Source organism: Augochlora pura, chromosome 7 (genome assembly GCF_028453695.1).
Source record: "Augochlora pura isolate Apur16 chromosome 7, APUR_v2.2.1, whole genome shotgun sequence".
Lineage (NCBI taxonomy): Eukaryota > Metazoa > Arthropoda > Insecta > Hymenoptera > Halictidae > Augochlora > Augochlora pura.
In genome coordinates this window covers 22342011-22359938 of record NC_135778.1, presented here as the reverse complement: position 1 = coordinate 22359938, position 17928 = coordinate 22342011, and the positions used below count along the sequence as shown (strand labels likewise).

The 17928-nt window shown below is 37.9% G+C and overlaps 1 protein-coding gene across 4 annotated transcripts in view; it reads left to right on the top strand.

Moving 5' to 3' along the window:
• Window positions 1-8483: 8483 nt before the first annotated feature.
• Window positions 8484-17928, top strand: part of Sev (receptor protein-tyrosine kinase sevenless) — a 48396-nt gene continuing 38951 nt past the window's right edge. For all 4 annotated transcript variants that reach the window (XM_078185117.1, XM_078185114.1, XM_078185113.1 and 1 more), the window contains exon 1: window positions 8484-9377. In XM_078185117.1, the coding sequence (XP_078041243.1) occupies window positions 9234-9377 (144 nt within the window). In that variant the 5' untranslated portion in view covers window positions 8484-9233. The remainder of the gene's footprint in view (window positions 9378-17928) is intronic.

Below are 17928 nucleotides of genomic sequence, written 5' to 3'. Positions count from 1 at the left end.
TGTAAATACTTGTAATCTATACATAAATAATTATTACGGAAATTGTAATTTATAAGAATTCCTTTTCTTTTAAATTAGAAGCATGTTATGTATTCCGTTTTAAATTGCATAGGGTTGAATAAAAATTCTTACAGGAAATATATTATGTAACAACTCTATGTCTGTAGTTTGTATACACAGAATAACCTCGTGGTCATCGTGGTATGCATATTTTAGAGATACAGCGAGTAATAACAGAAGTACTTGAACGGAATAAATTTAAAAGCGGATAACTATTATCAAATTAGATCAAACAACTCAATTTTGTTGAGATATTAGACGGACTTTATTAAACAATGTCTAAAACATGTATGCGAAAACTATAACTGCGTGAAATGACAAAAAAAAAATGTAAACAGTTACGTTATTCGACTTTTTTATCTGAGCCTGTGATGAAAATTTAAACGATATTGTAATAAAATACAATAGATTTAAAAAAAATTCAAGTAATTGGTTAGCGTTGTTATGCGCTATAAACAATTAAAGGTCGTGAAAATAGCAATATTTGTTTTATTAATAATTTAAAGATATTGAAAATATTATTCATATATATGTATATTAATATTATCTTTGATTTTACCTATTCGTGTTTTTGAAATTTCAGTTGGACATTGAATTCGAAAGAAATATTTTGTATAATTAATTGTATCCGTGGCAATTGTGTTTCATTTTCCAGAAGTTGAAAATACTGTCGCTTTTTAAAACCAGTCCTTCGCCCCCCTATTCCAATGTACGGTTCAATTTAAATTAACCGTCCACCCGCACCCCGCATATTCGAGCACCGTACACGGACTGACAAACCGACATTACATTTACGATTGACGCGGGGCGCATTCCTCCTCTTTGATACACTTTATTGGCCTAATAGAGCCGAATAGTTGCCGTATCGTGTAAAGCAGGGTAAGCCTTGTACCATTCGTCTAGACGTCTTAAAGAAAAGATTCTCCCTTTGTAAAGTAAATTGCGTTGTATGCAAAACAAGTAACAAATCACGAGCACGTGTTAATTCATGTTTCCCGTTGACCACATCTTCGAAGCATCTTCTTTTATAATTAATTAAGAAATCTCACCGTAGCTCTAACAATCAATGCCATAATATTAAAATCCTTGCTGTCTTTCAACCCCCGTTGTGACCTCGATAAAATTGTGCACAATACTCACGCGATAGTAAAATTTATTATTAGATTCTTTAGTATTACGATCTTAACCGTTTGCATTCGAATCCATTTTAATTCTAAATCCAAAGCAGTTTTTCTGACTGTTTCCACTTTGTAAGACTTCATTATTTATGTTTATAAATTTAAGTCTTGTGACTCATTCAGCAGTTACACTTTTAAAAATTTCTAAAATATTGGGTCGGCGAATAAATTCGTAGAGATTTTGCTTTTGTTTTAAAACGACTTGTGCATTAATTTGTATGATTAATAAAATCATAATTTGATTTTAATTTCTCATGATTTTTCCAGGCTTAAACATGGACCGTATCCAGGAGGCAAATATCAGCATTTTCGAAATCTGCTATTCTTCATTTTTTATCGAGGTCAAAAAACTGCCGGAGCAACTCAAGACATCTGTAATACTGTACAGAAATTGTTCGCAGAGTTCAAAGAAGGCGATTTTAACCTCAACAACAAGCACTCGAACGATCTTTAAAATAATGGCTGATGAAAAGTGAAGAATTGTAAATGTCGAAATTGCTGATTTTTACCTCCTGAATATTAATTTCTAAACCTAAAAAATCATGAAAAATTAAATTATTCGAAAAAACGAATATAACAGTTTTTTTTTAGAGCAGAGAGAGATCTTTCGAATAGCTTACTCACTTTGCTGATGATAAGTTAGTCGTTATAAAATAAAAACAAGAACAAAAGAATCTACGAATTTATTCGCAACATGATAAACAAGGGCTTGAATTTATTCGCAACATGATAAACAAGGGCTTAAATTTAACTCTAAACATTTATAAACATAAGTTATTCAGTAAACTTTTAACCTCAGAATTACTTCTTTCTCTGTTATAAGTTAACTTTATGTAGAAACTTAACTTAACATAAGTTCAGATAGATGGGTAAGCAAGTCGTGATTTTATTGTGCTTATATTAAGAAAAACAAAAAATCATTATGTATGTAGTTCAGTTTTTTTTAAAGTAGAATAACCTATTACCGTCGAACTAGAACTTCTTGTCATTTAAAAGCAAAATTAAAAATTTTCTGTTTATACATACATATATGAAATAAAAGTCTCAGTGGATTCATGATTCTTCTCCTAGAACAGAAAAATTCAAAATTTTGACGGTTAATATTAACGTGCACATCGTGTTGAATTTCATAATGCTCATAAACGCTGAATCAGCAAACTTCAGAGAACATCGAGTAGCAGGTAATTACCAGAGATGGGCAAGTACCCAATATTTTGAATTTGGTTTTGGTCCTGAAAGATTCTGATACTCGGGTACTCTTTCGGGTACGAGTATTGGTCATCCGCAAAACTAGTCAAAACTGGTAAAATAGTGCACACAGTGTTGATAACTTATCGAGTCGTTCTAAGCATTATTAACTCCGACTTCGGTGTCGGGTACCCGAAAATTTCGAGTATCAGTATTGGTCATCCGCAAAAGTAGTCAAAACTGATAAAATAGTGTATAAAGTGTCGGTAACTTACCGATTCGTTCTAAGCACCATCCAACCTGACTCCAGTGTCGGGTACCCGAAATTTTCGGTATCACTGACTCTGAGAATCACAAACTTTCAGCACCCGTCTCTAATTCGAGAAAAAATTCCCGACACGACCCGAATCCGAAATATCGGGTACTCGTCCACTCGTAGTAATTACTCGAATCAGTTGCCGTCAATTCGGTCGTCGTGCTAAAATCACGGCCTCCTCGTCTCGGCGAGATGAACCGGCTCTAATCGCGGCGCGAAATAAGCCCGGTCCGCATACAGATAGAGAATACTGTCAACTTTCTCGTTCAGCACGAGCGTAGAATTAGCCGGCTAGGACAGATTAAGGATGTAACGTTTGTTGTAGGCGCATAGATCACCATGATGACCCGTAACGAGTACGTGTCGAGCGGCAGGGCGATCATATGGGTACGGGGTACACCAAACAGGAGTGATCCAAGTGAGCGAGTGACTGAGTGAGTTGGAGGTCGGAGGAGTATATTGGCCATTTCCGCAGGAAGCCCTAGGTAACCTGTAACCGCCATTGAGGTTGGAACTAACGTGCCACAGATCGCTGTCGTTTCATAACAAGCCGTTCTGAATTCGCCTGCACGTAGTTCGGGCGCGTTAATCGATTGATCTTTGCTTTTCTGCGTGAAAATAGTAGCGTTGCTGAACAAACTAGACGATGCGATTGTCAAGTATAATAATAACTAAATGAAGCTTCAACAGAACTTTCTTTGTACGATCTCGTTGATATTCCAAAATTGCTTAAACTGCAGTTTTTCAATCCTTAATTATCGAGATAAGGTTTTCGATTTGTGAAACTTCTCTCATCAACGATTACTTTCGACTCGAGTTATTAAGAATGAAATTTTAACAACGCTGCTTATTACGATATCTATGGAGTATGAATATAGAAGAGCGGGGCTCGATAGATTGGGGCAAATTACTTCATAAGAGGTACAAGAAAGACTGTTCGGGTTCGGGAAAATACAATAGATATAAAAATAGACGTAGAAAATTCTGAATTCCGAATGAACTAGATTGGTCATATTTTTAAATGTCAAAAGTTGGGAGTACTTTGAAAATTACATATGAGTAGAAAATGGTAGAAAAGTTGCTGCTTTTTACGGAATTTATTTAGGAACACGAATTTTCCACTTTAATGCAAATAAAAACAAAGCAGAGAACACCAAAAACGGTATCCAAATTATTCATGTTAAAATGCCTGAATTTTGATGTTATCGTATCAAAAATTAAATACCATTTCACGAAAACCTGATGTTCAAACGTTTTTTAGAAATTATTTCACCCATGGGGAAGAACAGAACAAGACCATTTAGTTCAGATAGTGAAGAAGAAATAGTAACTAATGATTTAAAAAAAAAATCGAAAAGGAAACAGAATAATAGAACAATATTCGTCTTCCAAATTTTTCTTTTTTTTTTAATTTTTGTACAAACTTTGGAAAAATAATGTGGAAATTATAGATCACAAATTTTTAATAATAGGACATTCGTTTTTATCAAATGATAGAGATTTTGGCGTGGTAGAAATGCCATTAAAAAAAATAATTTACTGTTCGTTCCCCAAGATTATTACAAGATTATTAAAAAGTGTCGGAAAGGTAATAACTTTATTGTAAATGAAATGAGGCAAGAAGATTTTGTATCAACAAAATTATTAGAAAACGCAATTTTTAAAAGGGTAAATAATTCTGATGGAGAATCAATAAACTGGTTAAAAATATGCCAGATGCGTTTTGTTAGAAATAAACCGTATAAAATTTTCTATAAGACATCAATGAATGAGAATGAAAATTTTAAAGTCCTGGATTTATTACCACATCGTGGTAGACCAAGAAAGTTAGAAAATATTGTATTTACACCACTGTATAAAACTATCAGACAAATTACAACAGCAAAATTCAAGGATATAATTGACCTATTACGGTATAATTGACCGCCGGAACATTATGATTTCTTCAAATCCCTTTCACACACACAAAATGTAGATGAGTAGTAAATTGTTTTGTAATAAATTTATATTTTTTATGTTTTGTACGTTATGTAGTTGAAAAATGTTTTGAATCGCATAAATTAAGTTTCCGAAGTGTTTTAAAGATATGTAAAATAAATTAAGTATTGTCTTTTTCAATTTGAAGCATCTTAAATTATGTTGAATGGACTTGGGCACCTTCAAATTTTATAATGAATCTGGATGTTAATTTTGAAAGTGGCCTAACACCATTCTCGATAAGAAAACGCATACTATTCACTTAATAATTGCCACTATTTTCATAGAAACTATAAATTGAAGACTCTTAGATACACTTAAGCAGTATGACTCATTAGTATCCTATACGTGTATTTTTAAATTCATTGAAACGCAAACCCTTAAATATCTCGATTTGAAGATAAATGGAGTTAGGCCACTTTCAAAATAAACGGCTCAAATACAGTAAAGTACACAGAAACACTGGTGTAAGAATACATTAGACTTCCGTGTAGGATTATTACGATCGTTCGCGCTAGATACGTGACGTAGTTACGTTAAGAATCCCGACGGTTTCTTGGACTTCAGAGTCGAAGGAGAGCACTGCTACGAGAAGAGAAGAGTGAAATTTTATTTTCAAATCGTTTCTCGATGTTTACGTTTGTATTCAACAAGGAGCCCGGCTCTCGCGTATGATGAATGGTATAAAGGTGTCTCGAAGAAGAGGACATTAACCACTTCGGTACGGCGCGCATCGGCCACGAAACTGTGCCCACAGCCGGCACTCACCATGCGCATGCTACTTCGTGCATCGACAGTGAATCCGTTTTGCTCTTTTACAGATCTTTGACGAGAAAAGCTTATTTATGTGTATTTCTGGACGTAAACACTGCATTTGTAGAGGTAAGGCAAAAGTTCTTGGCAGTCGACTATAGTCGACTATAGTCGATGCTCGGCCGTGTGCGTTCATATCACGGCCGTCGACTATAGTCGACACTCGGCTGTGCGTGCTCATCGGTGGCCGTCGACTATAGTCGACGCTCGTACCGAAGTGGTTAACGCGAAGGTAAACGTTATGCTCCCCTTCGATCCAATAGATATGCGTCCCGAAGAAGAATGGATGCCGTTCGGGTCATCGTAAAGAATAAGTCGAAGCGTGGCACCGCGACTTACAATGGCTCCACGAATAAAAGCGACTGCCTCTTGTTCTCCGCAGATTTAATCTGTCGAAATGAGTCATCATGTTGACTTGCTAGCGGTTAAACAGAATTGGAGTACCCTTTCGGATGAATAAACGTTGCGCCTTTCATTGAATAATCTAGCAAAAGTAATTAACACTTTACCGGCCAGTAGCCTATAAATCGGTCTTTTCTTTCGATCTGTAGCCTGTGAATCAGTTGTCATACCAAGCAATAATTTGTTATGCATTATTGAAATAAAGGTACTATTATAAGTTCCCATATTATTAGGTCATCTTTTAAATATTAGATACCTTCGGCGATGAATAAAATAAATAAGATAGAAATAAAATAAATAGATTCAATTACCCTGGAATGACATAAATGTTTACAGTCGAATGACCGGTCGGTAAAGTGTTAACATGGGGTGAGAATATGGATCCTTGACTGTCTTTTACCCTCTGTCTCTCTTTTTCTCTAACAAGCAATAACCTGTTTCAAGTTGACATTGCCATCCTTTTTTTCGGACGTACTGTCAATAAAACCGCGTCCGTTTCTCGGTGGTGTCGAAAGATGCCTGTGTACAGAAATTTTTAGAGACGATGCGTTTTTCTCCGAAACGTCAATGTTAGAAGTATTCGTTTGAAGCTCCGCTCCGAATTTGCTTTACACTGAAGGACTGCATCGCACCGTTTAAGCCTAACGCGAGGGAGGACGGTGGTTGACTTACAATTAACGGAAGGCACTTTGGACGAGGTGTCATCTCGATTCAGTTTGTGCTTCGCATACCGCCTTATTAAACTTAATAATTTACGTTAATTTCATGACGCGTTGCTGGAATTTTCTTGTAAAACACTACGAACGTAAACATCTATACATCTTCCTCTTTGTTAACACTTTTCAATTTGTAATTGCAGTAGAGACTTCCATATCCGAACATTTATTTTTAGAATAGTCTGATATCCAAACGTTCTTAATATTTACATATATTATCATCTAGTAGACTGGAATGAAATTTTTAACTAATAAAATGTTTTTGTATTTCGATATTGCAAAAGTAAATCTTCGGGTAAATACGTCTCTACTATAATTTAATATTTATAACGATGTTACTGAAAGGGAATTATGTTTTAAAATATAAGGGAAGGATTAAATCAGATTAATATTAATGATTACGTTCTTAGATTAGTATTCTCTTATATGTATATCTCGTACGTTATAACTGTACTTCGAATTTAAAGAAAACATTTAAAGAATTTTTAAATACTATTGTATTATATTAAACGTCACATAAACGAATTTGAGTAGGTTAGACGAGATGTATAAAAATATTATATTAAAGTGAAGGAGATTGGCATATTTGAGACAAATAAATACTTATGCAATGGATACCACTTTTTATAATAGTCATTGAACTTTTATTTCACAAATGTATTTCACAAATGTATTTTATATTTCTAAGCGCGATGGGCGCTACCTTGTTTAATTTGTCATATTTACGGAATATATGGTCTATATACATTTTATAACATGAAGGGAATGTGCATAAAAATAATATAATTTGAGTGGTATTCAATGAAGACGTTAATAGAATTTAAGAATATCTTTACGTTTTTAACAAGTTTTTATTAATTTCATTACAATTTTTACTACCTCGAATTTGCCTTCATTTAGAAAACGTAAATTAAACATAAGTCGTAAGGCTTAATATAATATTGAAGCTTGTGCGACACATTTCGCGTAAAATATGCATAGCTGGACATTCGAATTTTCTATTTACGACTATTTTGAAGCTCTCTATCTCGCAAAATCAAACATGTCATCTCTATAATATCGACTCAGAATTAATACACGCCTTTAAGAGCGTATTTTGAACGTCTCGTTGAATTAACTTTCATCGAATTTATTAAATTTGCGGGTACGAATCCCTGATATAATAGCAATCCTAATTTAAAAATCTGAGATGCCTCACAGTGTATTAAAAGAAATAATAAACTTGAGTTTGTAATATTCAAGTGAAAAACAGAAATCGATCAAATATTTAAAATCGTTGGCATTAGCGAAGATACGTTTTAAGAAATCAACAATTTGAATAAAAATATCGTAAACAATATTATGAATCATCAAGTGTCTGATTAATTGGTGGCACGGCCGGAACCTGTTTGAACGACACCGGTAACGTGGACAGCCGATTCAAACGGCACGTGCGAATGTATGAATGAAAGTTTACGAGGATAGTAAGAACAGGTCAATCTGCCAATTGACCAATGGTCGGTCGGCCCTGCACGGACAGAAGGTTCGGATCATTTCTCCCTTCTGTTCGTCTTTGGCCGACTGTACAAGCGGCAAGGCGAGGCGTGGTGAGGTAATGTGCTAGGCGAAGTGAGAGTGAGGCAAAGCGAGGCAAGTTGAGCCAAGACGAGGCGGGACGAGGCGGGACGAGGCGAGGCGAGGCGAAGCTCGCGCGGTCGTTTCCAACCGAGTGGCTACCACCACCGCACCGTAGGGAATTGGTCAAGCAGAGTGCAACAGATAAGGGTGTCGTTGGTGGGGGATAGTTGACTCTGTAGTGGCTATTCGGAGTCAGTTGCTCTTATGCTTGCCAGACATTAACAACACAACCACGCCGGGCTATTGCTGCGCGAACCTCGTGACACGAACGTCGCAGGTGATTCGAAGGACTTTCGAATTTTTTCTTCTGTTACCCTGTGCGGACAAAGGACTCGGTGAACGATTTCTAAAGAGCAAATGGTGAATTGGAGCTTTTGTTGATTTTATCCGCAGATACCTCGTTTCCCGTTAATTATTTCAGTGACTTTAACACAACGGAAAGCGAAAGTCAGTGCGTATTTCTTCTGGATAAAAATATTGGCTCGGAGGGTGTGAAGTCGCCGAACGATCGGAAGTGAAGATCTACGAAAGTTTTGAGTTACCAGCACGGGAAAAACAGTATAAGAATTGAAAATAGTACAACATAGAATATCTCGAAGATTCAAGAATTGTCAAAGTATTTTTCTATTCGTCTTTAGGCATAGATAGTTCGAGTCTTTCTTAAGAAGTGTCACCTTGTAATACTTGACGGAAGAAGACAATCTCGTCGTCTGACCGTTGATGTGGCCGTTTAGTGTGCGATTTCGCCAGTGACTGTGGTCCAAGTACACTGTTTCTTACGGAGATCAAGTCCGAGGATCGATCTGCGACAATGTCGAAGAGAGAAATCCAATTCTCGTTTTGAAGTGTTTGATGCTGGGGAGGTTATTCGGACTGACAGAGCAATGACGATCGACGGTTGAATACTTGCTGCAAAAATTCCGTGGACGGTGATCGAGGGTTGGTTCCAGGGGGGTTGTGGATATTATGTTAGCAACGGGACTATGTGTATTTCTGAAGGTGGTGGCGTTGGCGGGAAGCGTCTCGGCGTTTCTGCCAGAAGTTTTCGAAGATCCTGTCAATTTGCAAAAGGAATGCGCCTCCAAATGTCCCGATCTCGACTTGAATCAGGTACGTACTTTTTTCAAACTAGAACTATCGAATTTCGAAAAAGTTCAAATTTATTTAGCGATCGTGCGAAGTTGTTGACAGAAAGTCCGAAAACAAACACGAGTGAAAGTGTCGAATCATTTATTTAATAGATCCAAAGTTTTCGGTTATCGTCGTCTATTGATAGGATGCTTTTTTTTTCTCGACGTGCTTTATAAGCCTGTAACAAACATTTGCGTTTGGTATACAAGAAATTCGCGGATTATCGAAAAGAAAAAGGTGATACCTCGTGAACTGGACTAGTAAGTAAACAATCCCGATTATCCAGCTTGCGCCACGTGTCGAGGGAACTTCTGATTCGGTGAACGTCACCGTAATAACGATCGAGAAGATTCAATCGGGTTAGAGTTTTAGTGTGCGTCACTTGCGAAAAATGCGCACTGACCAGCGCATAGTATTTAACGGTCGGTGACGCTTTAACAAGGTGGCAAGTTAGAAAAAGAGGGGCGACGTGTTCGAACGAATCCAATAATACGAAATTACGACTCGTACCGCCGAACGAATCCAGAAATCCAAGGGATTTTCAGTCGCAATCACCATCTGCTCCCGTATTGTGAAAGTGCCAACAGATAAAAAGTCGGCAAGACGATTGCGTGTCGATTAGTATAAAAAAGAGCGACACAACGCAAGCCGGTCGCTAAATTGTCCGTGAAATGGGTAACATTTTTACCATCGTGTGTTTTCCTCGCGCAGCATCGTGAACTCCGACTCTGTTTACACCAATAAATAATCGCAATCGGTTGGAAAATTTGCTTATCGCTGGCGATTTCACTCGCTGAGAGGTCAATATTGCTGCGAGAGGTTTAACGTGCGCCCGAAACGAAACGGATCAATATATTGACGATAATCGCGCGGGCCGTTCGATAGCCTCTTCTGCAACAACCACGGATTACTTACGTTTGTTATTTCAATTTGTGCCTGGCTATCAACGTTCCATTTGTCATTCTCGCGACGACATCTGCGGTTTTCGTCGTCGTATTTCGGAACAACATACGGTCAGTCGGCCGAGCACTGCGTTCTCTTATCCTACGAATGATGTAATTTATTCGTCGATGAAAGAACAAAAAAGAATGTCCACCGATCCGGTTAGAATCGCGAGAAGAGTTCTCGGTAGCGAGGCAAGCGTACCACAAAAATGGCTCCTCACGAAGGACGTATCAATTTAAGTCCACTCTCCATCCCGCCTGTACCATTCATTAATTAACTTAACTACACGACGGCGCATCATCGCAGTCCATAAGCATGGTCTCGAGGATGAACCAAGAGTTGTAACGGATACAGGGACTTCTAATCATTTTTCTTTCTTTTTTTTTTTGCCTTTTTGAAAGTTCCTATCGCAATGAAAAAACAAAAGGCTCGCGTCGTCGGCGTCTAAGTCTCTCGAATCGAGCTGTCTCAATAATGTCGTTCGGTATCGTTTCAAAGGGTCGTATAGAGAAGTTCGCCAATGCTCGCGGTTTTTTTTTCTTCCTTCGGCTCTCACGAACGGTGAATGAAGAGACTGAAAGGATGCATCAGGAGAGATGAACGGAACAAAAGGCGGTCTGAAGAAATGATTAAACCGATCCTTTCGTGGAGAGTTAAATTGATAATTGGTAGCAATTTCGTTCGCGCCAATTGCCGAAGACACTGATTACCAGTTTCTTACGTCGCATTCGTTCACACGCGCCGCGGGAACGTCGTTGCCGCGCCGACCGAATTCAAGCTTCCACACGAAGTTCGTGAAAAAAAAGAGCAGAGAAATCGATCATTTTCAATTTCGACCGAAGAAAAACGCTTTATCAGCCGATTATTCGACGGCGAGGTTCCCTCCGCGTATTTCAATTAACCGCGAGGTCAGATAAAGGGAAGCGTGCTCCAGAAATCAACGTCTCCGCCTCTTATCTTCCCTTTAAGAATTTTCTTCCATCCTCGGTATATCTGTCCGTGCTCCACAATTTCGAAATTCCGTGGCTGACAAAAAGTCCGTCGTAGACGTCTCGTAAAGGAGCCAGATAACCGAAAAGCCGCGAGAAAGGCGAGAGACTTCGAGAGCGATTTCGAATGCATGTCGCCGAATAAAAATTGGTGTTTACCGCGCGCACAAGCGGCTCCATGTTATTTTCTAAACACGAGTAACAGTGTAGTCCCCGTTATCGTATCTCGAGGTGATGCCTAGGATGACCTCACTGTGCTTGCATAATCGCGATCGCGAGCTTCCTAAACTCAGCTTCGGGGCTGCCTCACGAATTCGTCCCTGGCGATAATTTATCATGCTTTGACACGAAACGATCTAACGTGTTCGTTTGACAAACGCTATTGTTATTAGTGGTGGGAAAAATGGCGAGGCTCGACGCGCGATGCCGTTGTTCACGTGCGCGCCGATTAGCTTCTCCGGCCGCCTAACGTTTCCGCAGTTAGCGGAGGATGGAATTCCTCAATTTCGTCGACGCCATTGAGTTTTTCACTTTAATTGAAAAATAATTACTTAAACGCCGCAAGTAATGGATCCCCTCCCACGCGTTAACCTACATACGATTTTGTTCGCTGCCAGTCGAGCTGCCTAGAACAATCCGAAATTCTGAAAAAATAAGGTCACCGACGTTATTGCGAAGAACGTAATTCTTATCTGAGAACCAGTCTAGCCACGCGTAGAGTTCGTGGAGAATCTTTTGTTATATCGTTTTATAAAGACACTCTAATTAAAAATATTTTAAATCAGAAATATTCTAAATTAGAATATATATTTATTATAGATCTTAATTAACGTTTCTTAGTCGAGTCTCTTAACTGTGCATACTTTTTTCAAATATGCAACTATAAAAATGATGCGACGTAACATCAGGTTCGCGCGTTCATTGCTTTTATGCGTTGCGTAAAATATTTTTCAGCATTAGCCATCCAACCTCAAAATTGTATGGTTTCTAAATAATGCTGTCGCACCGTTTATCAGAAAAATCTCATGTCCCATTTTTGATTTATTTGCTACTCGAAGCATGCAAAAGTATTGCCATAGGTAATACGATGATATTCGAAAGTCCTGGCCTAGTGAAACAATCAATATTTTTAGTTCTGCAAAGTAAGAATGGGTCATTGATGCGCTAATGAATATCGATGTCGAAATCGGAATGCTTTGAATACATTACGTTTGGGATAAACAAGCAAGTGCTCGTGTCCCGAAGCTCCCCCAAGTTTCGAAGATTTCAGGCCTCTGTGGTAGGATGTAATGGACACCTAGAGGGATTCGAATCTGGCGGGACAACCTGCGAGAATTCCCTACTAGTTGAACATGAAACTACGTAGAATCCGCAGGATCGTCCGACGTGCAATATTATATGTGTAGCCGTACACAATGAACTTCCTGCCGGCCACATCCTCTCACCTACAACGCGTGCCTCGTGACTTGCTACGGGTTCACCTCGAACTGCATCGATAATCGTGCGAAGTTTGATACAGCCGGGGAGACACCGTGAGATCCGATGTACTTCGGAGTCTCCTGCATCGCTGCAATCGGCGTACAAAGGATCCCGTAAAAGATATTCGATGTAATAATAGGAGAATTATTATTATTATTATTATTATTATTATTATTATTATTATTATTATTCTTTATTAACGGGCTAGTAAGGCCCTTTTGTGTTACATAGATGTTGTATATATACATAGTTCGGAATACATTTAAATAATATAAATTAAAAATTATAATATAAGACTGTGTCATGAAGTAATTACAGAGGGTGTGTTTTAATGGCTAGAGTTGCTGCATTTGTAAATTGGCTCAATGAATTGCCAAAGAAGTCGATTTTTGTATTAAAGTTTATTTGCTGTTCTTAATGCTCTGGTTATACAATTCTGGGATCCCAAATTGGTTTTAAAGTAATCTACGTGAAATAACTCTTTTGACCGAATTGCTTTAGCAGGAACCTTTAGTTTCATTAGATCTAGAATGGATGGACACTCGATTATTTGGTTAATACTTTAAAAATGAAAAGAATGTCTGCCAAAGTTCTTCTTTGTTTGTGTGTACTCACGTTCATGGTATTAACACATTGTGTGCGGGTACATTTTGCAGCGGAATTGTACCGGGAGCGGGCGTTTTGCGCGTAAATTTAGTTATTCAGTTAAATCTCAATAAATCGAAAATTATTTAATTTTTTAACCAACTTTTCGTATTTTATATTGATATATATAAACAAATATATAAATAGAAATATATAAATAACAACCATAAGTATCAAGTATCAATCGTCATAAAACGTACTAATACGTGTCCCGCATGTTAAGAATAGGTTCATAATTATAAACATTTGCGAGTCTCGTGTAATACGTGCTAAATTATATTGTGGTGGATTAAGTAATCGAAATAGTTACGACATACTGTGACTATTTGTGCTTACGTTGTTATTACAAATGTACAGATACGTTTTTTGAGGGAATATATTCAATTTCATCGTTTTATATCTTTTTATTTTATTATATTTTTATTATATATATTATAATCAAAATCGCTGAAAATAGAATAGCGTGCTTGTTATTTTTTACAAAGGAATACATAATAGCTGTTTTTAGTGCTTCATAGAACTGCGGTTAACAATAAATTAAAATTCGGTTAAACATTTCTAAACAGACTGTAGAGTATCATAGAAAAAAATAATTGTCTGCATCGATTGTATCGAAGAAAAGGTGATAAAAGATGCACTTTTTCTTTCTTAGTTGCAATAAATTGAAAAAATTGTAATAATTTCCTTAAATTGTTTTAGCGGTACCATTGATCTGTATTTCACTTATCCATTTTGCCAGAAATGCATAAAATCTTTGGTTTACTCATAAATAAACATAACAATAGCACAAGTCTCAGCGAAACTGATTGAAATCTTCATTAAGCTTTCTAAATAAACTATCGTGTCTAGAACGGGTATCCCGAAGAATACGTCGCAAAAAATGAATAAAGGAAACTTTGAACGTTCTCAGAAATTGAAATAATCGGTTATATATTTTTAGAGATAACGAGTAGTGCAATAACTATTTTTAATTATTTGATGAGTATTGTCAGAAGATACATAGAAACGTGTATAAAAGTGCAAAAGTCCCGAGCAGTTTTCTGATGAAAAGTCTTAATATCACAGCGATCTAAGCCAAAGTATCGTATTAAATTACTGAACTCTTTACTATTCCATTAAATCACTTACGTATTAAACGAATTTGCATCGCACGGCAAGTACTGTGTAAATACAGCACGATCGCAAGCAGTACTCAAATATTGTACGTACAAACAGTTTCGCATTAGAGTCGACTTGCATTCATGAGCACATATTGAACTCGATCCCAACCCTAGCGATGATTGATGGCGCTTCGCGATAGATGATTGAATGAACGACGAGGGAAACTGATAAAACCGTCGCGGTTAAAAGAAAACTCCGTGTTATCTCGGAGTCTCATTACAATCGAATCTATCCCGCACAAGTGAAATCGATGTGAATAAGATGTTTTCTCTGATGCCCGTGAAACGAGGGGATGGTCTTTCGGTATTTTCTAGACAGGTGAAGTTATCGCGAAGCAATCTTGGACAGACCCTTCGGTTGAATCCCTTCGCATAGTTCAAAATTGAATTTCCACTCGTACGAAAGCATGGAGTCGACTATACATACGGGTAAGGCCCACATCCTATAAAATTTCGTGTGTCGGGTGAATATCGTTTTCAAAAGATGGGGGGAAACGGCGTGCGACGCTCACGACCGTACAAACAGGTTTAATTGATGGATCGATTTGTCAGAATTTAAGACGATTTTACAACCGTTGAGAATCGGCCATTGAGAAGCGACACGCGGTGGTGACTTTTCCCACAAAATTGGCCAAAGTGGATCTTTCGAAGCTACTGCATTACATGCGCACCCCTACAAAAGTATAAGACCAAAAGTATAAAAATATAAGGACTGCCCCGATGTAGTATAAATTGTGATTTTTCATTCAGTTTAGGTATCGTTTTATGTTTAGTATTAAGTTTTGTGGCATCGTATTGTAGGAAATTAGAAGTGTCTGTTACTTATGCTATTAGTTTAGCCGCTTATGACATTTTGTTGTACTGACATGTTTTCGAAATATGTGGAAAATACTGCAGCATGCATCGAACCAAACTGGATCCGAAATATTAGAGAAACTAATACAACGGATGCCGAAGGTAGTTCAACAAGTAATTATAAACATAATTTATGATAGATTTATTTTATTATTATAATATATAATAATAATATATAAAATATTATAATATAACAAAATATATACGCATTTATAGTCTCATACAAAATTGTAAGCTAAGATCGCCACGTCAAATTTTGTAATCTAATCGTACAGTTATAGCCAAATATCGGACAATTATTGATATTCGTGAAAAATAAGTTACATAGAATGCTTGCGACAGTAGGGCCCGTTTATTCACACGTATTCTGCATAACTACACTTTTCGATGTGTAGCGTTACATTGTGCAGCGCAACGTTAACGCGGTCGAAACATTTGCGATTCGCTGAGAAACGGTGAACGGTAATTCCTCGAGAGCGGCTGAAACCGCAAACAAATCCTGGGAACCAGAGTTTCGGCGCCTTTACATGACGTCAGATCAATTAAAGGGCATGCATGTTTTTCAGTACACGCACACAGAGCCGCGCCAGTGATGTACCAACGGGCAGTGGCAGCTGATGACGGTCGTTTTTAATTTACCCCCTCCCCCACCGGCCGCGATCTCGAAGGTAATAAACGAAATTAATCGGCGACAGCATGTCCGAGCGTTTAGACGGTCTCGACGAGATCTCCGTTCGCCTTAACGATCGGTGGAGCGTAAAAAGCCTTCCGAGAAGTAATGCAAAGTCAGGGAACGGTGTTCGTTAGGTATCATCAAATCGTAACGTTAAAATTGGTGACCACTTATTAGTATAATCTAGTCGATTCGGAGACGACCGACGACCTCGAAGAATAAGCGGCCAGTTACGCAACACTTCCAAGACGTGGAAACGCTTTTCCGCGGCGAACACTACGGATGAAAAACGCTTCCTGTTCGCCCGGCCGACGAATGGAAACAGGCGCTCGCTTGGCGATGTGTATCTTTTTAATTCGTCGCGTAACGCGAGAATAATTGGCGCGTCTCGCTGACGAGCGCGAGATGTTTGCGCGTTGCGATGGAACGTCGCCGCCCGCCGTCGTTCGCTGTATCGCGCTTTAGACGGCCGCGGAGACCGCCTGGACACCGTTAAGGTGTTTGCCAAAGACAAACCTCGGGCTTCAAAGGTAGATGTTCCATCCCAGTGGACACCGTCCGGTGTATATTCAACACCGTGCGACCGTGACTGATTCAAGACCGCACAGACGAACCTGATACCCTTTGCCTTCAACTTGAACCACCGTAGGACGTTAACGCTTTGACGGTGTCAAAGGCCCTCCAATCGAATTATTTTCGAGCAAATGTCGATGCATTCTTTCTCGCGGTATCAAGGGAAACGATCACGGTCCTCCCAGGCAGATGCTGGAGAAAGAGCAGAAGGAAATATCGATTTGGTCGCTTCAATTTCATGCTCGATAAATTATGCTATTTTGGGGAATTTTTAAGCTGGCGTTGGAAGTGAAATGGGAAATGGAGAGTACATCCGAAATGATATTGGTTTCTCTGTTCATTATAATATGTGTATTCTTGTCATCGTGTTAGGATCATTTAGTTCTTTGGCATAGATAGTTGAACGATATTTTTCACCTGACACACGTGGTTGTCGTCCGAATTGGAATTGTGCGTATCGTATGGGGGGATACAATTATGTTTTAAGGCAGGCGATTATGGGATGTCTATAGAGGAAATCTAACGAGCCAAAAAACATAAGGGCGTTGGTTTTGCAACTTGACAAACATCGTTTGAATTTTTTTAGTCGTTCGAATCGTAAGACATTTTTATCAGGATGATTGGACTATGGATTTTTCTGGAGAATAAAAAGTTGCGAAATACAGAAGTACGTAGGGATTAGCTTCTTATCTTAATCATTTTAATCAGTGCAATGCAACAAATAGACTGGGGATGTTAATGCACACATTTTACACATTATTTTGTAATATTTAAAAAATTTTTTAAATTAAAGTGCTATCGATCAATCCATACGCTTTTTTGCATTTCAACAAGCCATGCTACGAATCTCTAAAATCCTCAATCTAGTGATCGAACAGAATTTTTAAATTCGTTAAAGGTTTTTACTGTTTTATATTTGATTCGTTTCATTTTATCAACAACGTATAAAATCCAGATTGTATTGAACATGTTTTCAATTGGAAGAACATTATAATATGGAGCATACTTCAGAAAGAAATTGAATTGTCCACCTTTTCATTGTACAAAGCAAGATAATTATAACGATCGAGAGCGTTCGGACGATTTATTGTTTTTCAATATCTGCGTGTTCTAAAATAGTATAGTAAAACAAACACTCTCCATCGTAAAAGATACTAAAACACATTTGCCGTTGGTATCAATTTGATAATTTCAAACGAGTAACATCGGAG